This window comes from Anopheles bellator, chromosome 1, assembly GCF_943735745.2.
Source record: "Anopheles bellator chromosome 1, idAnoBellAS_SP24_06.2, whole genome shotgun sequence".
Taxonomy (NCBI): Eukaryota; Metazoa; Arthropoda; class Insecta; order Diptera; family Culicidae; genus Anopheles; species Anopheles bellator.
In genome coordinates this window covers 7,252,964-7,280,933 of record NC_071285.1, presented here as the reverse complement: position 1 = coordinate 7,280,933, position 27,970 = coordinate 7,252,964, and the positions used below count along the sequence as shown (strand labels likewise).

At 50.5% G+C, this 27,970-nt stretch overlaps 1 protein-coding gene across 1 annotated transcript; it reads right to left on the bottom strand.

Annotated features, from left to right (window-relative positions):
- LOC131216616 (zwei Ig domain protein zig-8-like) lies at window positions 1–27,862 on the bottom strand. The gene is made up of 9 exons (XM_058211152.1): window positions 27,800–27,862; window positions 19,843–20,011; window positions 11,081–11,217; window positions 10,899–10,969; window positions 8,329–8,492; window positions 2,044–2,255; window positions 1,830–1,935; window positions 1,682–1,732; window positions 1–122 (listed from the first exon to the last, which is right to left on the bottom strand). Exons 2-9 carry the CDS (start codon window positions 19,913–19,915, stop codon window positions 1–3), a joined length of 936 nt encoding a protein of 311 aa, XP_058067135.1. The 5' UTR covers window positions 19,916–20,011; window positions 27,800–27,862.
- Between the last annotated feature and the right edge of the window lie 108 nt (window positions 27,863–27,970).

The window sequence follows — 27,970 nt, the reverse complement described above, 5'->3', positions numbered from 1 at the left end:
TTAAAGTCTATAGTTCACAAGACAGCTTAGCTGACCGTAGATAACCAATACAAGTAGCATAACAAATGTCCTATGCCGGAGCAGAATCTGTAGGTTACGCTTTTTGAACATCGATATGCTGTCTGTGGAGAGAAAAGAGGGAACAGAAAGCGATATACGAGGGCTGAATGACTGATGTTATATTCAATTTGTTTTAACTTGAAGCCCCAAAAAGGCGCAGAGACCATCGGGCTTGCACAAACCACGAACAGGACAAAGTATGGGGCAGTATGAGAACGAAGTCCGGTAAAAACCGCCTTCTCCTCGAAAGGAAAACGATATCAGATAGCAACAGGCCATGGGTTGCCATGGGTTGCTCAAAGCCATGGGTTGCAATAAAAACATATGCAACGAAGGCTATCGAAGGCGGCTTGTTCTGTTGGAAAATCCATACACGGAAATGAGTCGAAATAGCAGTTCTAAAACTCGAAATTGTAAACTGAGTGCTCTACCTTTCAATTTTGTTCTCCTCATTCAGCTTTTTCGGCTACATTACCTTGTTTTGACAAAAGGATGCCAAAGCCAAAGGATTTCGGCTCGAAAAAAAAATTAATGTAGTTTGCAATCGATCTTTGCAAGGGTTTCCCGTTGAAAATCTGAACTTGGTGTTGGTGTTTCCCGAGGATCATTATTTTTTTGAGGACTTCAAGAAGCTTCCATAAAGGACTTTCTGATGGGACTAGAAAGGTGTGGCGTGTCACAAGCTCCTTAAAACCTGTTGAAACCGTTAATAGTGATCGCTAGCGCCAGCAAATGATCAAATGATCATTCACCAGACTCGGTTCTTTTAGATTATAATTCATTTTCATCGATGGGACATGCATCCGATTCCTACGAGGAAGTCGAAATTGGATGACTAATTGGTTTGCTTCAATGAGAAATGTATAGCTAGCGAATTTTTCGCTTCAATGTAATAAATATTTGATTTCTTTGAAAAAAAAATCGCTTTTACGTTTTGGACCTGGTACAAGAAAGACTCGAAAAATGGCCGAACTTTCCACATTACGGCGGAGACGAATAACGGGCAAAGGATGGTAAAAAGGAGGCAAATGCTGGATTATAAGAGTTCGTGGATCGAAATCGGCATTTTAGCATAAATGAGGAACGCGAAAATAAAGAGTTGGCCGGAGAGTTAAGTTGAACGTCATGGCGTGTCCCCGTCTCATAATTTTTTTATTCCCTTGCCTGAGGCTCCAAGTTGGGCCACTAGCCCTGGTGCCATATGTTTGCAGACAAAATGGCCGCCCGGGCTCTGGCCCCCCCCCAGACACATCTCTGGTGTGTCATTCACACCCGAACTGCGATCGATCGATAAGCCGCTAGAGAACCAATTGCCCCTGGAATGATGGTTAAATATTTTACACGTCAATTCTGAACACACCAAACCCGTGGAATGTCCGAGGAATGAGTTGATGTGTCGTCGGTTATCGGATCGGAACTCCCGCTCCCGCCCGGCCGGCCGACCAGCAATAATGCAGTTCGCTGTGCAGTCGACAACAGCAGCTGCCAGCCGCCAAGCTGTCTGTCAATGGCAGTGCCAGAGTCAGTGCGCCATGATTAATTCCCCTGTAAGCGCCAGAGCCATGCGGCACGGCTGGCGAGCTGGCGGCTGGCGGTGTAATGAGAATTCGATTATGCTTACCATCAAACAGCGATCGTGCCGATGACGTGACAGCGGATGCAGACGACTCTCCTGGAGGGCCCGGCGAGGGAAGGCGAACGGAACGAAATCGCAAATAACAGATCCGGGTCAGATATCGGTTTCGGGGAGAGGACGCCAGGATACTTACCGTTGATGACGTGCAGCGAGACGGTGATCGGTGGACTGTTGGAGGGGCTGCAGGAGTAATTTCCGGAATCCTTCTTTCGCGTCGATTCGATGATCAGCGAACCAATCTGGGGGGGTAGATAGAAGCGACGTCGGTTCAATGCGGGCAATGGATTTATTATCGTCGCTAAACAAAAAAGGAAGAAAGAAAGGATCCGACGGGGGGTTCGGCTTACCGTGCTGTGGATGTCACCGTCCAGGTCCGGGGCGCCGCGGTCTAGCTGCGTCTTCCAGCCGCGCCGGCTCTCGGTGAAGATCTGCTGCGTACCGTGGTACCAGATGATGTAGGACGGTGGCTCGAGGGCCCCGCGGACCACGCACCGCAGGATGACGGCACTGCCCGCCTTGACGTAGCGATCGGAGTCCCCTATAAGCTCGGTTCTTGGCACTGGACCGAAGAGAGCGAACGAGAAGAAATCGAGCGTTATCGGCATCGGCGACAAATTAAGTCACATAACCGGAAGTGGGTATCGCTCGATCGACGACAAACGACTCGCCCAAAACGACCGGACCGTCCGGCGAAGAGTAGCAGAAAAACTACACACAACTAATATCCTGGCCACATGGCACGGGGCAGTAAATTTTCATTCCACTCAATTCCGAGGCCCGATCCAAAGTTGTGTCAATTTTCGACAAATTTTCCGACCCCGAAATTGCCACGCCGCGCGGCGCGGCTTAACCTTCCCGTGCCTTTCCGTCTCGGATCACGGAGCTTAACCGGGAAAAAGACATACCCGAACACGTGAAGAAAAAACGGTGGCCCGGCCAGGCCAGGGGAGCGCTCCGGCGAATGGCGAAATAAAACTGACTGTTGGCTTCGAAATTTATGGCACTTTTAAGCCAGTCTCGAGCCGTTTGCCGTTACGACCACCCCACCGATCGACAGCGCATGGCGTTGAACCATAACCTCAACTTCGTCGTCACCGTCGCCGAGGACGTCGTGTCCTCGCATGGCATTGTTTTTGCCACCAGTTCCCGCTCTTTCTCTCTCTGAAACTCCTTCGTGACTTCTCCCCGAGAGTCCTTCGGTCGACCGTGTTCAAGCCTTTCCGTGTGTTCTCCACGGGTCGGAGCACGCTTGTCCTGTTTAATGGCTCTAAATTTACTGTAAAAGCCTCCGCTAATCCCGGACAGAGAGCGAGCGAGAGAGAGCGAGAGAGACCCGGATCCCGGATTGCCCGGACACTTTTATTTATCGTCAATCGGCGGCGCGGCCGCATCGATGCGGCAACAACAGGTTCGGGCTCCGCTTCGATTTGTTATTCGGGGCACGGCATCCGGGCCCGGGCCGTGTACCAATCCGATTCGCGATCCGGTCGAAAAGCAGTAAATGCGGTACCTCGTGGCCATTAATACACAGCATAATCTACCTGAATAAATCATCCACCCGAAGCACGGCGATTCTCGCGGCCGCAGCGTGACTGCGCTGGCCTAGCGGCTCGTAAAAGTTGCAGCAATCGTTGTCGTCGTCGTCGTTGCTGTAAAGTGGTGCCTGGTCGAGAAGAGACCCTCCCGAGTGGATTTTACATCCATTTAAGCGCCTGTTTTACGCGTTCACGAGCGGCGCCTCTTCAGTGCCGAACGAAAAGAACGGACCAGCCAGTCGGAAGTCGGCTGGTCGACATCGACGGGCGGCGTCCGAGAGATACCCGGTCGGCACCCTTCACGATATGCAAAGCGGAAACGGCGAAACGCGTCCACGTTCAGCAAATTATCGCGCGAATTCGAACCCCACCGGAAGGGCCCTTCTCCCAAGTCCCGGGGCACAACAACACGAAAAAATCACGCTTTTATCACATCGTTCGCCCAGCACAGTGTGGATCCCTTTTATGAGCCCTTTTGCGTGGCCACTTCCACGCACACACTGAAGCGGGAAGTAAAAACACGCGCGCGAAAAATAACATAAATGAGTCGGGATGAGGCCGGGCCGGTCCGATGTAAGCCTCTCATAACGACACGGACGGACAACTTAGCATAATCGGGCACTCTTCGATCCGGGGGTCCTGGGATGTCCGCGGGGTAAGAGCGGCGAAATTGTTTTATTCCACTGCCAACTACGGATTCGGAGCGCTGGCCGGTTTTGCCGATGGAATCGGCGAGGGCCGTCAAGGATCTAGAGGCTGTTTGGGCCACCCATTCCCGGTTTACTGGTGATTTCTCCACCGAATATGCATATGGCCGGACGCATTCCACGGCTCCAATAAGGATGCTCAGCGCGGCCCATTTACAAACATAAAACATCATGTTGAGAGAGAGAGAGAACATAATATCCATTTAACTGTACGATTCCCATTCTGGCGCCGCTGGCATCGTTCGGCTTTGGGTTACGGATTTTAATTGGTTTTTCGCCATTGCCGTGCGCGGGTTGCGAAATTAGAAAGTAATATTCATGTGCTTAATATTTAACAGCGACCAACAATGGCCACTCGAAATGATGGCCGAAATCAGAAAAGAAGAGCCAAATGGTGTTCGAATGCAAAGGCGAATTGATCTGTAACACTGCTCGAAACTGCTCGAAACTGCTCGAAACTGCTCGAATGCAGAACTTTTAACTGCCCGACGCGCCTGGGAATGGGAAAGGAACACAATCCAAAAGCAAAAGTTTCTCGAAATTTTAAACAACGAAGCGAGTGCCGACCGCTAAGTTGAGCGGTCGAAAGTATAATAATTCTTCAAACATTGTTCGAATGTGCGCCTTTTGCGCCGTGTTGTAATTCAAAATTCCCTCGCCAATGAAAAAACGGATACCAACCAACGCTGCACTGCGCTCCTGGTTAACGAGAGGATACCAACATTATGATGAATACTTGACCAAACCAGCTTCCGTGGGGCGAATAAAAAAAGGGAACCCGGCTGGGCCCGTTGTCAGGAAGTCACGAAAGCGTACATCAACACCAAAAAGGGGCCACATAAAGCCCGTCGTGTGCATGCAGCAGCCCCGTGCGGTAACCATGGCAGCCCACCGGAACCGGCCACGGGTTTGGCCGGAAACTTTGGCCGCCAATCGCCATGCCCACGAAACTTTAGCCCGTAAGCCCGAAAGTTACTCCCTGCCCAGCCGGGAGCAGCAGCGGAAGATTGTAAAGTTCGGACGGGCGGTGGCCCGTGGAATTCCGCGCGGAACACTCGGCCCTTGGTTGGGCTTTTGAAGTTTCGGCTGAAGGTTCCGGGAACAATTTTCGAGTTTTGACGTACTTAGAGACCGACCCGCAGACCGAGCGAGAGAGAGCGAAATTATTCCGGCGCAACGTTTGAATTTGAATAAAGCTAAACTTTCGGCGCGCCCGGCACTTCCGATAAATGCCCGAGCAAGTTGCGCCGGCCGGCCGGCCACTCGCGTGTCGAGTCTTCAAAGCACGCCCGAATTTCGCCCTTTGTTGCGCCGAGGTAATTGGTTTTGGCCGGGACGTTCTCCCGGAGTTTTTCGCGGGAGTCTTGCACGGAAAAAAGGGCGACTGCAACGAAACTTCCGGCCCCCCCTTTTGGCGAAATTGATCGCGATTTGTTTAAATTCGGCCAAACTCAATCGAAAGCGGGATGGACCGGACGCGCGGTGCAGGATGAGTTTCTTGTACGGTTCAAGGATATCGGATTACTTAAAGCACGCGTTAATTGGAGACCTGTGGAGGCGTTAATCGAGCAGTTCGCCAATTAGTTTAATCCGCTGCGATTAGAGAGTATAAATTACGTAATTAATAATTTGAACTTATAGGTTCAACACGTAGCTCTCACAGCTCTGATTCAAACTCGCAGGACCTTAGCGGCTTATTGTGATTGCAGTTTTGCTCTGACATTCGAACCTACAAATGGAACTCCTCGTACACTTAAATGGCCGGAGCCGACGATGGCCACTCGGATACCGATGGCGAACGGATTACAACACAGACCGTGCGTGTGGGCTTTGCAAATTTCGCCAACATCCGGAGGACGGTCGTCCTCCGAAAATCCTTCCGAGCTCCGAGGCTCGAGGTTTTTTGTGGTGCCAGGCGAACGAACGTGCGCTTCCGTCCGGGTCCGGGCCCGGAAAGTCTCCCGCGTGGATGATTGGGACAAAGAAAACTCATGTTTATTGCTTTCCCCGGGTGCCACGGCCCCGGCCTGGCATTCCGCGGTGGTGTGCCCGGCGAACATTGGGTCAATAATTTGTGGCTTAATGTCGGCAGCAGCAGCAGAAGCCTTAGGAAGCTGCCGGATGGCGCTGGCCGGACAATCATCGACAGGCCGGCCAGGAACCGATCGGTCTAATAACTGCCATAACTCCGGACACCGGATCGATGCTCGAGCGCCCGGCGCACCGACGCAACGATGAAGAGAAGATGAGGCCACCAGGGAAGACCATCATGCGGCTGCCGTGCCATTGGAGAGCTTTTTTCCGTCCACCACCAGCACGTTGGATGAGCACCGAAAACCCGGGACCGAGGGCCCGAAACCACGTACCGGCCACCGGTGTAAGCCACCCCGGGAGGGAAAGATGGGCATGAATTCGCCATGAAGGCCGCCCCGAATGGTGGTGCACATCCGGCCGGCCAGTACGGTAGTTATTTACTTCGTGCCTCGAATCACTAATGATGGTCACAGGAGAAATCAGAACATAAGATCCGGATCCCGCAGCCCGCAGCGCCGCGCGGAAAGGGGTTTCCATGTGGAGCCCCCACGGACCTTTCACCCCACGGGCCACCGGCCTGCAACTGTTGGCATTTAATTAAGAGCCGGGCCGGGAAGTTTTGTACCGCCGGCCGAAAATAAAAGTTATCGCCGTCGAGCGGCGTGTAGGTATTTGGGAGCGCCGCCGGTCAACAGGCAAAAGGAAGGCGGATCCGGATACGGATCCCGACCGCAGTGCTGCTAATCATGGGCCGCAGCCGCAGCAATGGGGGTCCCCATTATGAAGCACACGACGAGTACCCCGGATCGATTTATAACCTTCTCCCGGCATTCCTGGGCACCATCATCGGGACCAGTCGGGACACGGACGAACGGACATTGTAGAGCCACGGTCAGGTACGCTGGCCCGTATATCATGCTGGCTTCAAATGTCGATTAGACTGCTTTACTGCCCAGTCCAGACCGGCAGATTGTACGGAACATTTAGCCACGTACCGGCGGATTAAGGGGGTTTGAACCGACGGCGGGACCGATGCAGAACGCTCCGGGAACCGGGCGCCGGCTCGTCCCGTAATCTCGTCCGTGCACGTGCCGGGGCCCCGTGTGTGCATCCGGGGGAAAAGTTGCCCGTAACTGTTTTGGACAGCGTACCGTATTACTTTTTGACGAGTGCACCCCGACCGACCGACCGACCGTCCTGGGAGCATCCGATCCTGTCTTTGTTGGTCCCGCGTGTGTAGGACGATGAATATTGGATAGGCGGGCCTCCCGGCCAGTACGCGCGAAGCCAATGAACCTTTCGCGGACCAGGCCTGTCGGAAAAATCCACGCACTACCGAGACCGGGATATAGAGAACCGCGCAGAGTTTCCAGAGTTAAAGGCCAGATACGGCCCGGAGCGACTTCAGCGAAATCGAGTCCGGAGTGGCTCACGGGCCACATCGCATCCCGGTAAGGAGTTGGACAAATATCTACATACGAAGACTGGGAGTCGGACAACCGACCAAGATGTTTGCACAGATCAATCGTCCAATCAACTTCCCGTGCATCCGGACCGGTCTCTGGTCCCGTGTGGTAGACCACCAGAGAGAGCGAGAGCGAGAGAGAGTGAGAGATTAATGCAAAAGTTGTTTGCGAATTGAAAGTAATCAAGCTGCAAGAAAATGAAATTTGAAGAGACAACTCCGGTCGGTCGCACTGCCCGGATCGGCTATGGACACCAAATTTAATTAAATCCAGTAAGCCAGTGGGCACGTGAGTGCCAGTGTTGCGGTGTGTCCGGCCAGGTGAGGCGACACCCCCGGAGAAACAAACATCGTTTCCGGTGGTCCAGCACCGGGACAGGACCAATATTTGCCATCGATCAGACGAGGATCTCGCAGGCGGTAGAGATTGATTAGTTTGCGGCAGCAAACGGACCGGGGACCAGGTTTCCAGATTTTTCGAAAAGAAAAATAATTAATACCTTTGTGTAGCACCGAGAGAATCCCCGAGGGCCGGGATCAGGATGGAGATGATGCGGTAAATTGGATGGAACCGATGGGACAATCCCATACAATTAGATGGACTCCACTCCAGGTTTTAATTGGGCAAATATGAATGCAGTGGACGTAACCTTCTACGAACTCGGCCACTACTTTCCAAATTACAAAACCCAGAAATGGAGCTCACGCAGAGCCCATAAACAGCAACTCAACAGCTGCCGCTGCTTCAATGAACTTATCGGCCCACCGTCAATCCTAATCGCCCCGAGGTAGCATTGTTGGCCACCCAGCAACAACACCTCCAGGAGCTGTCGTGTCGCTGTCGTGTCCGCAACAGGGGAAAAACCCAACCCTGCCCCCCGGTATACTCACCAACGACATGCAGATGGACTCGGGCGCTGATTTTCGGTTCCGTCGACACCTGACACTCGTAGATGCCGGCGTCACGAGCCTGCACGTATTTGATCTGCAGCGTCCAGACGCCGCTGCTCTCGACGTAGAATGATTGAAAGCGCTCGTCGGCTATAAATGTCATTCTGCTCGTCCACAGGGCGCCCGCGTCGATTGGTTTCCGTCCATCCCGTGTGGTGGTGTTGGTCCCACAGGGGGGGCGATCACGTCCCGGGTGGCCCGGCATTCGCATTAGAAACATAACATTCACCGGGGCCGTCGCCCCCCAGGAGATGATGTCAACAGCGCGCACCAATCCGGGCGATTGATCCCCCAGGGTGGGGATGAGTCAGCAGCAGGCAAACAGGTGTCGTCGGTGTTGGGTCGGGTCGGTATCGGATCGGGTCGGCCAACATGGAGCGCAATGAAACGAAATGTAAAAATCATCAATCGAATTAATATGCGGCAAGCAAACAGTGTGTGTAGGAGTGGAACTAGAATCCAGTGCCACCGGAAGTCCGGAAGTCCCACAGAACACCACAACACACGATGGCGGCGACGACGACGACGACGACGACAACGATGATGATGATGACACTCGAAAAACTATCAATTCAATTAAAACTGAATTTCAATGCAAACCTGATTGAAAATTGCCCCGAGCCCGCCGGCGTTACTTCCGTTACACGCAGGCGTCCCCGGATCCGGTCCCGGAAGGGCAGGAATGTGTCCTTCGTAAAGGATTCGTTGTGGGTGACGGCGGTTCGGTTGGGGGGGTGTTTGCTAAGCCATCGGAATTTATTTGTATGTAGTTCATCGAAAACAATCTATTATTTGCCACGATCGGTAATTATTGGATTTTTTTTGTGTGTGTTTCATAGAAACGTAGATAGGGGGAAAATTCCCTAGAGTTACAAATTAACTATTAAATTAAATTGAAAGGGCACACCAATTGATAAACTGAATTGACACTATAATACAAACAGAGTGTGATGTTAAAAAACAAATTAGAAACGCCAGACGAATCGGTGAAATAAAATGCAAACAAAGCAGTAACGGTAATCGGATCCCAATCGATATAAAAGAGCATTTAAATATTGGTAATGGATTGAAAAGGACTCAAATCAGTAAAACATTAACGCATAAAAAGAAATACTAGAGAATGGTGAAAAAGTGTAACAAAAAGGTCAAATTGAGAAACAAATAAAATTGTGAAACGAAGTTTATTTGCAAAAAGAAATATGTAAGCATCAAGTTAACAAAAGATGATGCACAGTGTTGAAAATAAAAAGACGATTATTAAAGGATTAAAAGGAAAGGAAAGAGCTTTCATCACAAACTGGCAATGGCAGAGCCATGAACGAACCAACTCATCAAAGCAAATGGCAAACTTAAGCAAACGGATTCACGTTTGCTGCACGAAACGTTTCATGAGTAAGACATATAAATGTTAATCCAAACTATAGACTAAACAACCATGCACAAAGAAACAGATATTCAGAATAATCCGATTGACAGTCGCGAAAAGGAGGTCCCAACTCAACGCACCAAATGCACGCGAAACGCAACGAGACCTTCCCCGACGCCAACCCGTTGCCGTGTTTAAATTTCGTAAATTACACTGTCACCACGGCCCCCGCCGCGCGAATTGGAGCCGTTAAATAAATTGACCAAAAGTATTTCCGACTCCGCCGTTTCTCACCTCAACTCGCCTCTCAATGGGGGCTCAATCGAACGAACGCTTTAATGAGGGTGCCCACCATCGCCCTAGAGGACCCTAGATCGGCCGGTCGGCAAGGGACACAATCTCGAAAGGTAATTTACGTTCGGGTGCCTAGAGAACCCCCGGGAGCCGGGTCGGAAGTAACGAACGGAACGGGGGTTAGCCTCTGTCTGTGCGCTCGGTGTGGTGCTTTGAGGCCATTGTTGTTAAAACTGATGTTAGATAATTCCGTTAATGCGTCCCGTACACAACAAGTCGCTAATAATGTGCACTTGAACCGAGGCGGAGCCGACCCGCACCGCCCCGCATTTCCTCGCACCTGGGGAGGTCCTCTCGTTCCGGCGCACGCGCGGCCCTCCGTAATTGTCGGCTTGTGGTGGTAGAGTGCAGCGGGTAGAATGGGCCCTCCGGTGTGGCCCTAATGAGCGCACAGCACGACTTTATCCCCGAACGCCGCGCCCCACACTCCCTAAACATTACTACTGTCCCCTCGAGTGTCGTCGTCGCCTTCACCGTGCTTTGAAGTTGGAATGCGGCGACAGTGCCGTGCGCACATTACGCGACACGTTGGCAATAATCCTGGCGCACACCCGGACCCATTTTTGAGCCTTATTTCGGCGGGCGGCCGGGTTGGGCTAATTGTCCTCGAGAGGGGAAGCGTCTTTTGGCCATTTTTGGAAGTGTCACAAAAGGATGCTGCTCTCGGCGCAAAGATTGCTATTGCGGGATGCCGCACACACTTTCGGCCGTGCTCGCTGCGGGCTAATTATAAACGCATCAATCATTGGCCGGTCGGTGTGACCGGGGCCGGGCGCCTCACCGTACTCACCTGTCGACCGTCAGGATGTGATCATCCCGTACTCGTACCCACGAAACAGATTTGTTCCCTAGCTGTTTCACCTGAGAGAGAGAGAGAAAGGGAGAGAAGAGGACATTAGCGACAAACCATTCAACACCTCCCGCAGGCGGCGATGACGTGGCAGGTATCCTGCCGGAGGGGGGCCACCTTACCTTACACGGCAGATATGCATGTGTTCCGATTTGTGTAGTTACATTGCTAACGCCGCTCCCGTCTAGGTATGGTCCAGCGAAAAATGTTGCACCGGAGTTCAACGCTTTTAAGGCTAACGTATCGCCCATTACGTAATCTGCAAATCAGAACCGGAAATGGGGGAGAGCAACAGAGACGGACAGCGTTAGAAGCGGGTCGGCCCCGGTATATGTTTTCTATAGGGTGATGCATCAACTGTTTGGATTTTAAACTAACGATTGCTTGACTTTTAGAACGTCAAACTATATTCTGGAAATAGTAAAGTTTTAGTAAAAACTTTGACATTAACGAAATGGAACGTTAAAGCGCTTGAGAAAAATAGAAAAATATTAAAAACTTATTTTCGAAGTCTTCAATTCAATCTGAAAAAAGTGCGTCGTGCAAGGGAAGCCAATACACCCCACAACGAGTGACTGTTTGATGTGGATTTTGTCCTGGCCCTGGCATCATCGACCCATTTGTCGTCGAAAATGAAGAAGGAACCGATAAATGTGGGCTGATTGGTTTCTCGGCGAAATTGAAGCTTGGACGACATTCCAGACGGACCACCGTGTTATGCTGGCTTCGGATTGCTCGTCTCGCGCTATTGATGAGCTGCCGCGTTGTTGTTAGTACATCATCATAAAACATGTCGCCAAAGGAAACGGCGTCGCCGACTGTGTGTGCTGGACTCCGGGAGACATCGTAAAAATCCTTCGCCGACGACGTGTTCGCCGTTGGTTCGCGACTAGAACGCTAGTTGGGAAAGTTATGGCTATGGCCCCTTTCCCCCCCCTAGAGGTTATCGAAGGCGCATCGAAGGCGCCAAATTTGCCCCATCCGCCAGTGGGACGCGCGCGCGCGATACGTTGGTTCGTAAAAAAGTCGTAAAAAAGTAGAAACATCGCCCAGGCTTCACCCCCCCCGACTGGTCCGGAAGTTAATGAGCCACCTAATTAAATACAGTTTTTCCTTAGTGGCAATCAGGATCCGCGGGGTGTGGCCACCATTTTGCAACGCCAGTGGCCCTGCTGGCTGGCCAGGAAAGGTGGCGTAACTAGTGGATTCGGATTCGGGCCGACTGGGCCCGTCGAATGGGTTTTTTGATTGAGCTGTTTTCGAAAGCCATTTCGCGCTTTCGGCCACCATGTGTATGTCGGTGACGCTCGTGAAATGGCCCGAGCACGGTCATCGCGGTGCACACACGAATGCGCGTGCCTTTTATGGACCCCGAAACGACACCGGCCGGCCGGCGGGCCGGCCGTTCCGATCTGATTAGGAGCGACAGAAAATTTCGACCAAATTATTTACATTGGCGAGCCGACCGGGAAAGGGTGAGCTCTATTTAGGGGTTCTCAAAGGGAGGAAAAACAAAGTTCCGGCGAAAAAAAAACACGGAACCCAATCTACGGAAAGGCGCGCGGAGTCTTAATTAGTGGGCCGGTCCATAAAACACGCCGGTCGGGGCCAAAACACGGAATTCGGCTTCGTCGTCGGTGGACTTTGTGATCTAACAAAGTTCACACGAGCGCCCGTGAGTCGTGAGCCAAGCGAATGACAAATGACTGCCAACGGACGTCGTGGGTCGTGTGTCGTGACTTGTCGTGAGCTGTTTTCGAATGCCGAAGGAAACTTTCGAAGCGCACCCAAAACCGCACATTAAAAGTGTCGAAATGGTGGGCGCTTTTTCGAAAGGCGAACAGCCATTTCAAACGTTTGTCGTGTCGGTAACGGTGAGAAATGAGAAAAGTATAAGCATTACCGTACGGAATAGGAGGAAACACATTATCAGTGGAAGAGCTAAAAATAGCAAGAGGTATAAGTTTGGCTAAAGAGGAATGCATTATTTTTGTGTGAAATTCAAGACTTTACTTAAGATGTTTCCGATGGTTCCATTTGATCCCATTTTTTGTATAATTTGTTGCTATTTTAAACTTCATAATCCCTCTCTTTTAGAAGCCTTGATTCATTCAGCATTCAGCAATCCATTTTCACAATCCTTTTTGATCTCAATTCCTTATCACAAAAGAAACTGCAATGGGCGAAAAATGTGATAATCGCTTGGTGCAAGATCCGTACTGTACGGTAGATGCATTAAAATCTCCCAAACAAGCTTCAGTTTCAAACAATCCAATTGTTGACAGTACAGATCTGAATTTCGTGTTTGTCCTTACAAAAGCAACTTATAATAAATGATTCCATTCAATTCCCACCGTATACCCAGTAGAACCTTCCTGGCCTGGTTAGTCCTGGCTTGGACACCATTTGAGCTGCAGTCACCATCCGTTTAAGAAATGGATCGATTTCATACCGTTTGGCCAACACTTTGCCGATAGAAATTCGATCCAGCTTTGCGCAAATGGCATAAAACTGTTTGATGGTTGACCTTTAGCTCCTGGGCATACCGATAACATACTTCTAACAAGCCGTTTAACTTTGATTATTTCTGTAATACAAATTCTGATAGTCGTAAAGATTATTTCTGATTATATCGATAATTTCGATGATGGGTCTGCCTGGGTGAGGTGCATCTTCAACATCAAAAATAAGTGAAACGGTTCTACGAAACCAGAATTACACGTAGCTAACTGTTATAGTATCGGCACCATAAACGCCATGCACAATTTCAGAGGCTTGGCTTGCATTTTCGCCTTCATCAAAGAAAAACTGTAAAATGTACCGATTTTTATCTCTTCCATTGTTAACACCTTGTAACTCACAACTGAATGGAACAAATATAAACAGAATGGTTTTTAGTGTGAAATATCTTTAGAACGAGCATAAATTAAAAGCTGTTTGATCGATACGTTACGAGATATCGATAACTACAGCCATCCACTGAGATAATAATGGATTTCTCTTTAGCCGAGTTGAACGATTAACTTCGAACTGAGAACGATAGCATTGAACGCTCTCTACCACGCATAAAACATACATAAATCATTTTTTTCTTTGTTGAAACTCTAAATATTCACTCTCTACATATTAAAACTCTACATATTTTACGCCCAAATACAAAGTGGTCAAGTTCCACCAAGTTCTTCCCGAGCTGACAGCGTGCTTTTCAATTGCATCCTCAGCTTGGCGAATACCCACACGAAAGCCAATAATCTGAGAGCTTTTTTACTGCCCGACCTTGGCCTTTATCTAGGAGCGTGCCCAGGATAACACTCCCCGAGGGTCCTCACGGCACGGGCATCGCAGTGTGTCGCCACCATTAACGTCGGCAGCCGGCCGCGCCAGCCAGAGAGGCACCCGAGGGAGTAGCAGCAGCGAGCAGCATTATGCTCGTATCTCGATGTCATGATCTTGATTTAATCGATAGTCAACAAGTTGGCCGATTGGATCGCGCGCGTTTCGATTGTTCCATGCTCCCGTTAACCATCACTTCCGGGGACCGGGGACACCATTAGGGCTCTGGCGCACGCGAGCCCCAGCTAATCCCTGGACCGAGTGGGACGTGAGGACATCAAGAAACCTCACCGCTAGAGGGAGGGGGGCCCACATGAACTGTCATGTGTCCTTTTATTCATTATACGCTTCATCACCGCAACTCCGTCGACCACATCTCCGTCGGCCGCAGCCGCAACCGGCTTGCCATCAAATTAATTAGATTATCTGGTGACGTCCTTCTCCCCCCTCCCCCCCGTCGTGGTCCGGAGGTCATTTCCGTGGTGCCGTTTTCCTTTTGCGGGATTTCGTCGTCCTGCAGTTCCGGTCCGGGAGCCCCGGCAGGACGACGACGACGACGACGTCGAGGTTTTGCAATTTCAGTTCGATGGTTTCTGTGGTCAGGCGTCGAGCTAATCGAATTGAATTACACCCCCCGGGGGGGGGGGGGGGGGGGGAGATGGCGGAACCAGCGGGGGGAGTGTTTGCCAGCTGGGCTTCCCTGGGACGGAATGCATTCCCCTCCTCGATGGTTTCTTGTGACCGGACACTCCGGTGAGTGGTCAGTCAGCCAACCAGCTGACCACGATGACGACGACGACGACGACGGTGTTTGGTCATCAACGTTGTTGTTGTTGCTCCCGAAAAAGCCCACCAAAGCTCCGAAAAGCCCGGGGAAGCACATATTTACATTCATTTGCATTATTTGCCCAACAAAAGGGTCCGCCGGCGCCCAGCAACGCCGTTGTCGTCGTCGTGTCCCATTCATACGTATGATTAGCATCGTGATCAAAAGGACCCGGCCCTGGCACTGCTTCCCTGCTGATGTTGCCATTTTCGCCACGGCCGGAACCGGATAGACCCCGGGCTCCGGGGCGCTGCCGTCGGCCATATTTGATTAGCTGCAGTGTGCAAGATAATTTGCGCCCGAACTTTAAATTGTCCTGCGTGGTGGTACCGGCTTCACCGTGAAGGGCGACCCGGAGGTCGCCTTATCGAATGCCCAGACCGGCCCCGTTAAAGGTTGGAAAATTGGACCAATCCCAACGACCACTTTCGGTTCGGTCCAATGTGCCGGTAGCTAGTGCAGAGGCGGTAAAGGTGGGTTTCTACGCGGGGAACTTCCGGAACGGTAGATGAGGATAATAAACGATAACTTTGCTAAAATACATTCGGACCCAAATTTGTAAACCTGGAGGGCGACGGTAATTGCCAGGGTGGAAGACTTGTCACTCTTGGCGGAGAGAACCTGGAATCGAAAGCCCCGCCTTATTAATGTAACTTTGCTGTCGAGATTCGTTTGAATTCGTTTCGTAGAAACCTTTAATAACTTACACAGTATTTATTTTGCTTAGTTCTAGAAATTGGGGTCCCTTCAATCATATTTGACTAGCATGTTTAGGGAAATGTTTCAGATTAGCTACAATTTCCATCGAATCGAATCATAATTTTTTTAGCAGTTAGCAGATTACGAAGCCAACGATTCGTTGATCGATTCCCCGCCCTGGGGTCCCTATTTTCTGTGCAACTTTTTCTTGCCCCACCAAAGTGCACAAAAAGTCAATTATTCCATCAAATTTTTTTGCGCACGTTATCGACGAAGATATGAGGTAATTTTAATAATTCCCTTTGAAGTGAGTTCCGTGACCCAATCATCGTGCGCAACAAGAAAAATAAAACACAAACGACGGAGCAACGGAGTTCTGTACCTAATCGACAAATAATTTGATCATAATCCGAGCTGGAAACTATCTGGCCCCGATGATGTTCGTAATGAGATTTGGACGTCAGATTGGACAGATAGCACGCACCGGACGCAGTTTAGAGTAGATCAACCGGCAAATCCCAGCGGGATGGGCCCTCCCCCCGACAAAGCGAAACGAATTCCTCACGAACATCAAAAAACTCAAATGAATTCCAAGAATGAAACAAGAAAATCGTACGGAATTGATGGACTTGTGGCCCCGGCCCTCAACGCAAGTGAGTGATTCACGCAAGGGAAATGCCAACTCTCTAAACACCGACAAAAAGGAGGAATAATTTGAAACTCCCACGGCACGGTGGGAAAAAAGGGTCCACGGAACCGGTAGGTTTTTCCTTCGGCTCGGCCCCAGCAACGCAAAGGCATTAGCGATCGGGCGCCCCATCGGACAAACATTTAGCGTCACTGATGTGGTCCCGGCAGCCGAACGAAAGAAGTTGGCAAACAACCCGGGAAAAACTTGGGTTTACCTTTCGTCGACCTTTCAGCGCCGTCGCGTGGGGCCGAGCAGCAACGGAAAGCGGAATCAGGAAAAAAGGCGCAACACACAAAACGCATTCCCGGAGTAACCGTTCTCGCGCGTATTGATTTATTTCCAGGCCAGCAACAGCAGCAGCCGCCGAAGGACCAAAAGTAACTCGCCCAACACGACACGACAACTTCAATTTGGACTGGGCCGCGGGTGGACGATCCTTCCCGAGGGCGCCCCACTTGATTTACTCCGCCTGTCGCGAATCGCTGTATTGATCTAATTCCACCAACACACACACCGGCATGGCCGGAACGGGGACGGGGAGCGGCTGGTTTTAATAACACTTGGCCACCGGGAACCTTGGCTCGGTGCTGGAGTGGATCGCTTGAGGTACTACTCCACGGGCTTCGCGGCGAGGCCGTTCCTGGCTCGCATAATTTATGATTTACGGGCAGGCCACGGGCAGGCCACCAGGGAGCGTGGGGAGGCCGGGCGACGAAGACGAAGATGAAACTGATGAGCTGTTATTATCGAAGATAGCGCACGGCGGTGGACGGTGGACTTTGCCTCTCTCGCTCTCTCTCTCTCTCTCCCGCTGGCCTGGGCCTCAACCGGTGGAGTAAGTTCGGCGAAAAACAAGGACCTGGAACTAACCTCAACCTACACACCACCAGCACACGGACACAATTGCGAGCGTGCGTCGTCCTGTGTGAGGTGAAAGGTCTCCTGCCAGACGCCAGACCAACGACATAAATCAAAAGTTTCACGCGCGCCAAAGTTACTGCGTGCGTACGTGCGTGCGATGCATGTGGACCACCACGGGGTCCCTACGGGGGCGGGACCCGCCTCCCCCTACGCGGGAACTATATTTTCAAATATTTGATTCTCTCCGTCAGACCGTCCCAGGTCTCCCAACAGCCACACAGAAACAACGGCGCAGTCTAATGGAAAATACTTTCCACGGCAAAATATTTCCATTATTGCGTTCGAATCTCCCCCGAAACCCACGTCGACAGTCGGCGTGGGAAGCGGTCACCCCCGGGGGGCGGGGAGGGTGGGTGAGGCGGAGATCGAATATTGTGTCGAAAACCTCTGGCGCCCACACACAGAGCGCTCGGGGGTCCCGGGACATTATTGGCAACGGCGAATCGAGTCGACATCGGGCAGGAATGTGCTGTCGGATGCAGAAGGCAGCACCGGGACGGGGGCCTAATTAATATTGGAATGCCGTCGGTCTTATCACCGCGCGTTGGTCTAACCGCGCGCGAGCGCTTTTTTGAAGCGATAAATTACTTCCCGGTACGCTGCGACCCCGCAGAACCCCCGAAGGACCTCTTTCGGCAAAACGCATTTTAGCATCTTCAGCGGAACGGGCCCGGCTCAGCGATTCCGGCGAGACATTGTGGCTTTAATTAGGGGGCGCCCCAGAAAGGAATCCGTTCCGGATTTTTATGGCCATTCAGTTGGAAAAGGTGTGGCGGTCTCCAGGAATGATACCCGTCGGGTTGGGTTGTGTAACTATGTCCTTCTTGCCTTCACGAGAGTCAACACGACCCGGTGGAAAGTCCCTAGCTGGAGAGTTTCGTGGAACGAAAATGGCAGACCGTTAATGCGCCTTTGTAGTTTGATTCCTGAAGGTGAAGTAGCACCTGCCTGGAGGAGGCAAGTTCAACTCTTCATAACTCTAGTGGAGTCTTACCGAACAACCTATCACTCCAGAGCACCTCTACCGAGAATCTACGGGGAAGATTCCAGACGATGCGACGATCGTAAAATGGCATCCCTTTTAGTGAGATTGGCTTACCAGAGTTAGGAAACTTTGAAAACAACGGCCCAGATTTGCTAGCACCCTGCAGACTACACGTCCGATGGCAGGCACTTGTGATGATTGATGATTGATTGAAGGGTTTGTTGAATAGTTTTGGCAGATGGCAAGAGCGGATTTGTAGGCGAGATGTTACGGGTATCAACTCTTGTGTTGATTTGCTCGACGTCGACGGGCTTTAATAGGATAAACGGGACGCTTTTGCCGAATATCATTGATTCTTTCACCATTCACATGGTTGGCACCATTTAGTCTTTCTCTCTCGGTTCGGTTTATCAGTATGCCTTGTGAATTCTTCATCGTCCGTTTCCACGCCTTAATTCGACGTTTTGGAGTATTAAGATACATAAAACATTACGCCATTCACTACTCATAAATAACCGAATCGGCTCTAGTTTCTGTATTGTCGAGCAAAATGATGTGCAAAATCGAAAACTTCAAATTGGATCAAAATCCACACCAAACAATTAATTGCTGCGGTTGCATTGGCTTCTCTTGCACGACGTACTTCTTTCAGTTTAAGTTGAAGACTCAATACTTTGGAAATAAGTTTTGAATATTTCCTGATTTTCTGCAAACGCGTGATGTCCCTGTTCGAAAATTTCAAAGCGTTTACTAAATGTTAACGATTTCCAGAATAAAGTTTGATGTTTTAATAGTCAAGAAATTGATAGAATTAAATCAATACGCTTGATGGATCACGCTATAGATGGTTGGATATGAACAAAAAACAATGTTTTTTTTTTTAAGAGTTTGCTACAATCATCGAAAATCTGATTAAAACATTTAATTGATGCTAAAGTAGCTCATTTTGTCCATATCATTTGAGTTTAGTGGAACAAAGACAGTTCGCAATTCAATGTTGCTCTCGTTGGACTTTTTAGTACAACCTACCATTTTTAGTACATCTTTTGTTTGTGGCCCGTTCCTATAGCATTCTGCCCGAGATATGGCAAATTAGAACCCGTTTCTTAGCGTCTTATATAATCATCACAATGTTGCTGTCAGAGACTATTTCTAGGTTCGTAGACGCATTGACCGAACGATGGTTAGGCTGAAGTGAGCAGTCCAATTCCCTCACGGATGAGAACATCCCTCTCATTATGCTCAAAGTGTAACCAGTTTCAAGTTTCTCGTCTTTTCTTCTAACTTTTCACTGACATTTCTAAGGGGACCGCGTGTTCAGCGTGAGTGAGGGACAGATGCCCGGATGGAGCGAAGTTTACTAGTAAAAGTTTGAGTTTTGTATTTTCACCGGCAGCATGTGACACGAATAGGAACGCCCGACACTTACCAGTACAAATGAAGAGCACAATGAATATTAAATTAGAGTGGCACATTTTGTTGCGTTCCTTCAGAGCGGACATCTTCGGGGTTGCCTTCGTGCTGCTGCTGCTGCTGCTGCGACTACTGCTACGGTGCGCCGTTCCGACGTGCCGCAATTCATAGAAGAGCGCAAAAACCTGGATTTATTCGAGAAAGAAGCAAACAGAACGGGAGAGAGAGAGAAAGAAATGAAATAAATATTACTCACAGGCGCAATTTATTCGCATCAAGCAGTGGCCAGGTCTCTGGTCCGCTCTTTATGGTCCGGAGCGATGGAATAACTTTTGCCCAGATGCAGCCCGAGAAGGATTGGTTTCGAGCCCCACCGGTTTCCCGGTCCCGATTGCGAAAGCGACACTTCCGGTCGGCCTGGTGGGTGGGACACCTCCCAAGGGCTGGCGGTCCCCGTCATGTCGGTTGCAGATAAACCTCCCCCGATAGAGCCACGAAGGACTTCTTGCCACGAAACTCTGGTGCCCAACCCGATTACACAGTTGGCCGAGTTCCAAATCGCCCGATTGCGCCGCGGGAGAAAGAAAATCCAATCCAATTTCCAATCCCACCCCGGCGAGGCCCCCAGGCAGGCAGCTGATGGCTCATGCAAAATGGCATAATTTGGCCAGCAGAGGGAGCCGGAGGCCGTGGCCGTGGCCGCGGCCGGAAGACCGAGACCAGGAAAAAGTCCGAAGCCGAGAATTGGACGTCTTATGCAAGGAAACCCGGCTCCGGACTCTCGATTGAGGAACTTCGAAACAGATGCTCACGATTAAATCTTACGACATTTGCAAAGTGCGGCCGAGCCTACGGCGGGCGGACGGGCTTTTCTTTATTTCCCAGGGCCCCAAGGAAGACCCGCCGTGGGGCTGCTGGGTGGCCGCTTGTAAGTGATAAAGAGAATAGGTGTTATCTAACCATAACCATCCGGGCACCATCCAACAAAGCGCCGTGACACTCCGGCGTCCGGACCGTCCGCTGTCACCGTCATCGTCACCAGCCAGCCAGCCTGGGGCGGTGGGTTGCTTGGGATGCCCGCTCCAGGACCTGGCCAAACCGGTGGACCTGGTAAGCCGGTTTTACGGCCCACTGCACCCGATCTGGCAAATTCCCATCTTCCCATCTCAGGGTGGGGGTCGGAAAAATGCAACCCCACCCCGAGTCGGGGGTCCGGGCGGAAGGACACGCATCAGTCCGCCCGGTGCGCGCCATGCTTCACTGAGCCTTGGCGGCGACCAGCCACACGAATTATCGGTGCTATCGGTTGGCCAGAATCTTTGTGTTGGCCATTCTTTTGTGTTTGGCCGGCACCAAGGACCGTCGGAAACGGAAGAAGTTTTCCATTTTCCTCACCAAATCGCACCAACCCCCGGACGCGTTGTTCGCTTCGCTGGGCTTCGACTCCTGCTGGTGGGGTCGCCCGAAAGTCTGCTTCGGCCATGACGCGGCCAGGACCGTAATTGACACAGAGAAAGAGAGAGAGAGCCGGAGTGATGACGTGGGCGCATTTTCACCGGAACACCGAACCGACCCACAAATTACAAGAATTCCTGCCGCCTCATTAACGGTACTCCCGGAGCGGCCCCACCCCGGTGGGCGATGGGTGGCAAATTAAAATTCAGGAAGGACTGACCAAACACACAGGACAGATACACTGTGGACTGTGGACTAATTGCTTCGACGGCACTTTTGGGCCGAAGACGCTCGGCCTCTCTCGGAAAGGACTCGGAAAGGACTTTACGGCAGATTGCCGACTCTCGGTGCCGTCGGAACACCCGTCTTCGTCCCGTCATCAAATTTAGCTGAAGAAGGTGACCCACAACACGCCCTCCAAGGACCGGAGCCAATCGATCTTTGGCATCCCAGCGCCGATCACGGAGGAAAGGACACCGAAGTCGCCTCACCGACCGCCTGACAGATAACGACCCACAACATAATGCTCGCCAATTTAAACCAAACGCACAAGTAGGACCCTCGGCCCGGGGTCCGAGTTTGATTATGCAAAAGTGAAAACTGTCGCCCAACCCAACCGATCTGTCTCTGGAGAGTGCGGGCCATCCTGCCCCCGGTTGTCCTTTGGGGCCGGTCAGCCAGAAAACCAATTTTACGCCCGCACAACTTTCTATTGTGTGCGTGTGCGTGCGTGTATGTGTGCGGGCGTTTACGGTGGATAAAAATTCATATAAGTTCATTATTTGGCTTTCGATAAGCGGCAGACCGGCAGGTCCTTCGGTCCCAGGGCATCACCGTCCGGAGCCAAACTTCGGTATCGAATTAGAGGAAATGTTTGTGCCAACGGACCACGGTGGACACGCAAGGATCGTAAGGCCACTCGAGACGCTGGCCTGGCTCGCTCGCTTAAAAGACGTTCAAACATTTGCCGAAAAGCAGCAGAAAAAAGAAGGACCTCACAGGACTGGGGATAGATAGCGGAGGAGAGATAGCGGGGCAAGTGGCCAGGGAGCCTTCTCGAACATGACGAAGGCACAAACCCAGCACATCAAGGGCCGAAGGACCCGAACAAAAGGGGGTTGGTCCGAACCGGGACCGTCGCCGGTGACGTTGGTGAAAAACTTTAACTTTTTACCACCCTCATTTGTCATCTTCCACGAGCCGGGCCGGGCCCGTGGCCCCGGGTTTTCTTCCCGGCCCCAAAACGTAATCAATGTACCACAAACGAGACCAAAACTAACTGGTCCGCGCGTCCTCCGCCGCCCTCGTGAGGTCCTTTTGCGTCGTCGAAGAGGGTCCGGCGCCGGCAAACTTGGCGGCGATGGCCATTTTTTGATTCGGTTTTCCTTCCACCTTTTTTCGGTGTTTTGGCCGCTCGCTCATCAGATGATGAGTAACGAGCGGCCCGAGTCCCCTTTGCGCGAGGAAATGATTTTCCCTTTTTCCCTCGCTGGCGCTGGCGACGCGTTCTTATTTGAGCCATTTTTGGCGTGCCACTTTGAAGGGTTTTTTCGGGCTGCCCTCTCTCTCGCTCTCGGTTCTAAACACTATTCCCAGGGCCAGGTGAGGCCAGATTTTTTGCCAACGGTTCCCTGGCCTCTCGCTTTCCATCGTGTGGCGTGGCGCTCCTCTCTAAAGTAATTTTGCGCAATTTATGAGCGAAAGCAATTTCAGAAAACTTTTGCCACCCATAAATTATAATCAAATGAAAAGCGCTTTTCGCCGCTCCCGGAGTGGCGGGGTGGCGAGCGGCGTTGGAACGATGGATTATAATGGCCAGGCGGCTCCCCGGTGGTGCCTCATTTTGGTTTCCTGTTTTTCCGTGGCGGGCCCATTTTTCTTTGCGCTCGGGACGTGCGCGCGCTAGAGCGGAAGTGACCCGGGAAGGGCCACGAAGGTGGCAGGTGCCAGGTATCGTGACCCCGTGGACCCGGTGGGGGGAAAATAATCAAAAAAGACGAGCAGGAAAAAAAACCGAAGCTCGAAGGAAAGGGTTTCGTAAAAATGCGTTGTTTGGCCAGGCAACGTTTTTGGTCACAGAGCCCGACCGCCAGTGCGACCGCCTTGATGATGATGATGTTGTTGTAGGTCGTATATCTTCGTCCTCGTCGTCGTGGCGGGACACGTGGTACGGTGGTACGTTTTAATAATTCGTTGCACCGTACGCGTGGCGGACACGGACTCACACCCGCGCGTGAGGGCCCAGGATGGCAAACACCAAAAGGAACGCGTGGCACACCTTCCGGGCACATTGGAAGATGACACATGCGGCAAGTCCCGGTGAAAGTATTGGACCGGGAGCCGGTGCTTCGTGAGCTCGGTTCGGCTTTCGTAGGCCTTTGAGGACGGTTCCCCGTTATTTGTTGCGTCAATATTTGGTTCCACATTACCAACATTAAAATAGGATCGTTCCCTGCCCCAGCGGTGCTTTGTCGTGCTGTAATATCAATTTACTGTGGCTTTGGCCCCATTCTGGTGTATTTTCCATGCATACAAAGTTTAAATCAATCATTTGTTGTTGGTAGCGATCTGTATTCACCGTTTCACCTTGTTTTAGTAGCGCATGGTACACCATACCCTGCTGGTTCCACCACACAAACATCTTAGAATCTTCTCCCAGACGATTAAGCTGAGCAGATAACCATTCCATTCGAAACATTAACCCAATAATTGTAACGTATATAGTTGGGAAACTGTGACTCTGTTTCTGAAGTGCCGTGAGCTACTTTGAGTTGCTGTTGAGCTCCTTCTGTTTGTGAAATATTTCACGCATTTTATTCAATTTGTCCGTTGGAGCCTAATTTCGGCCAGATTTTTTGGCTATCCAAAAAAGGGACAGTTTTTCGACAGCGAACCAGATTATGACAAAGGCGGCCATAGAAGGAGAAGGAAAGGAAACTGAAAAATCAAAGCAAAAACAAACGAACTGTCATTTCACTCAGCTGGAGCGCACGGATTTTGCGCCCAGAAGCTGCTAGTGTGGACACCAGCACAGCGAAAAAACTGGCCCAGTTTTCTCATAGTTTGGATTTGTTTGTTTAACAGCAACATTCATTTTTACCCAATGTGCACAGCTTAAAACCTAGTTAATCTAACATTTCAATACCCTTCCGCGGCTCAGAGAAGAAAGAATCTTAAGGAAAAAATGGTTCTATTGATATTTGGACCCAAAAGCCCTTTGGTGTGATAATTCCACTCGATAATGTCTCAAAGTAAAGAATTGAAATCTTGGAAGAGGCCATTTGATTTTTCCATCAACAGAGTCGTACAATCTCCCGAGTGGGAATTTATCTGTTCCGACCGGTCCAATAAAATTCAGGTCCAAAGGCCCTTTCACCTTTGTAACATGTTGGCGATGTCAGTTCCTGGAAATTCACTTCATCTACGACTTTCAACCGACTTTACTTTGCGTCTCCGCGTCCGAACACTTTCGACCGGCCGTGTACGGCGACCCGTACGGCCAGCGCCCAAAAGTTCGCGCGGCCCACAAAAGTACACAACTCAAAAAAGTGGCCCGAAAAACAACATCCCAAAGGACCAACCAAAATAAATTTGGTCTCTTTTTCTCTCCTTTCCGCCCCGGTCGTTACGCGCGTTGGAGCAACAAACAGCAGACCCGCAACAGGAAGAAGAACCGGGGAAAATAAGAAGCACCAAGCAAACAGCGAAAGGTAGGACACCGGCCACACAAACGCACACACCCAGCGGGGGCCCCCGGACATGGGAATGAAAAATAGCAATATTTATTCAAAACTTTGCCCAAAAAGTACACCTAGTGGCCGTGCTCGGGCCCCTGGTTAAAGTTCCGGCCCAGCAAGTTTCGGCAGAAAGAGAGAGAGAGAGAAAGGAGTCCATCTTTTGGTCCTCCTTTGGTCTTCAGCCCCCGAAACTTTAACTCCGACGAGAGACAATAAACATTGCACCTACACGGGCGCGCCGAGGTCCACCTGTCCGGTCCGGGGGGGGTGGTCCGGTTTCGGTAAGTGGCAAGCGAGAATATAAATATTCATTTTTTAAGCAAAAGGTGATGGAGACACAACCTCCCGGGCGCCACCGTGCCGTGCTGTGCCGTGCCGTGCCGTGTGCTGTAAAATTGTCATCTTTATTCCCGTGTTCCCCCAAACCTCCCTCACGCCACGGGAAGGGCGGCGAAATGGTGACCGAAAAAATCCACGAAACAAAATGGCAGACTCAGAAACCCTTTCTCTCGGAAAAGAAAGCTTTTCGTGCCAGGCCGGGCGCCGATGGAGATAACGAGCGAAGGGCCCACCACCCCACCACGGTGGAAGGTGTCCCTGGGAAGCGTCCTGGGCCGACCTCGTTCTCGTTCACTCGACCACCGCATCCGTGCCACGTGCCACACCAGGGGGCCTAATGGGCTCCCGCTTATTCCGCGAAACGTCTTATCTTCCGCGAACTGCGGAAGGTGCCACACGGATTAATGTACATACGCCGTCCTGGGGCCGCATTTTACATTGTTTTATTTTTGAAAGGAGTCGGGCGGCCGTCGCTTAAACTTGCACTTGAGGGAAGCCATTTAAAGTAGGATTAGCCCGCATCCCGCGGTCTCCCGACTGCCACTCCGAACGCGGAATTTGTCGCACGAAATTCTAATTTGAAAGAAATTGAAAACAAGCCGCATAATCGTCGCAGCCGATTGCCAAAAACGCATTTCTGTGTCTGTGTCGGTGTGTGTGTGTGTTGGCGGTGGGTGGGTGGATGGTGGGTGGCATGAAATAAAACGTTAAAATAATTATGCTTCGGTGGGCGGGTGCTCTGTCACTATGGTGCCAGCGTTGGCCAAAAGGGACCAGACTGGTCGTTGTTGGATAGTTTTACTTTAATTTAAGGACAGTTAATTTACTTCAATTTCGTCAGAAACGCAGAGGTCGCCTCAGTAGAGTGCTGGAAGTGCTCGAAAGCTTCAACCCTGATCTTATGAATCTTTACTAAGCTTTATTCATTATTTGTTTTTGGTCTAAAAATATGCAGAAAGTTTGAGTGAAATGTACACAACTCGAATGGTTGTTGGGTACAATTTACGGTAGTGTTAGGAACTACTTAAAATTGTGCATAGCTTAGCTCAAATTAAAAACATTAAATTCGAACCGAACTATAAAGTGAATGTCGCTTTGGAGGGCTTCTGTTCAATATTTGTTCCATATTTTTTGCTCTGTTAAACTTTTCACTTATACCAATCGTGAGCACTCAAGCACCTATCGAGCGCTATGCGAAGAGTGAAGAATCTGAACTAACCTAACTATGTTGACATACGTGACCCTTTCTGCTATGCTCAGCATCGATCGATCGACGACCGGGTGGCGTGATCCCGTTTATGCTGAGCCCAATGTTTACATTAATTTCTGCCGTGCACCCACGGCACCCACAAGATGCAGTTCGGGTTCCAGTTCAGTTCCAGTCGGTATTAGTTCTTATTGTTTACCCAAACGCCTGTCTTTTCTAAGGACAGCGTTCGCGCGCTGCTACATTGTTTCTCGGGTCCGCCTTCTCCTCGGATACATTGTATAACTTAAGCCGAGGTTGAATCCACCACACGAACTTTCATTAAACTCACGCTTTGGATGAGTGACTGAGCAAGTTAAACAATGATCAACTCTTATCAACTAATTCTTGGGGACTTTTTCCTATTGCTTTCCAGCGTTGCTGTGGCTTTTTGTGAAAGAACCCAACCACAGCAACTAACAGCAACATTGTAAGAAAACAAAGACGCACGAAGATCGGTGGTGTGCCTCGGTGCAACAATGTAGCGTTACAAACACGACATAATTCCAAATCCACCGAGGAACCACGAAGGCCATAAATAGAGCAAGGGAAGCACATGGGCCATGAATCGAAGATGAACCACAAACACAGGATGTAACTGAGGGAATAGTCCCTGAAAGCAGTGAGTCAGAAACAGACAGTCAGTCTGCCGTTGATTCTCTATATATTAAGATGTCCTTCAATCAGTGTCATAATGTTCATACTTTCATGCCTTCATGTTCACTGTTCGTAGTCGTTTGTCAGTTTCCATACCTTCTTTTGCTGTTCTCTCGTAAAATTAGATTAGTTGTGCTAATAATTTTAAGTTCATATTGTATTAGGATCCGTTTATGTAATAAATAAATAAAAGCGGTCCCCCTAAAAAGTAAATGAATCAAGAGTTTACGTCGAACAGCTCGGGCACCCATAGTGCCGCTGGAAAATGAATTAAGAAATGGAAAACGGAAAATAAGGCCCCATCCTAGCACGTGGGACGGCGCGACTCGCCCGGCCAGTTTCTCGAGGCCCAGCCCCCGTCGCCGGAGCCGGGAGACAGTTGACTTGATTTCCTTTCATGTTAAATTCATTAGAAAGTTTCGCGAGCGTCCCGCGAGATAACATTATGTTGCCCGCCTGCCAGACCCCAGCGTCCCCGGACCCCGCTCTGAGTCATCCTAAACTCATCCTCAAATTGAACACTTAATATTTTGACTTACCGTTGTTTGTTTTGTTGTAGCGTTGTTGTTGTCTATGCTTTGCCTGTTGTTTCCCTATGTTGCCCTCCAGAAGTTCTGCGGCCTGTGCTCTGGTTCCGTTTGCCGTTACGGTGGTTGGCCCAAAAGTTGCCGATGATCGGTTTTTGAAGAAGATGGTAAACTTTCTGCGTC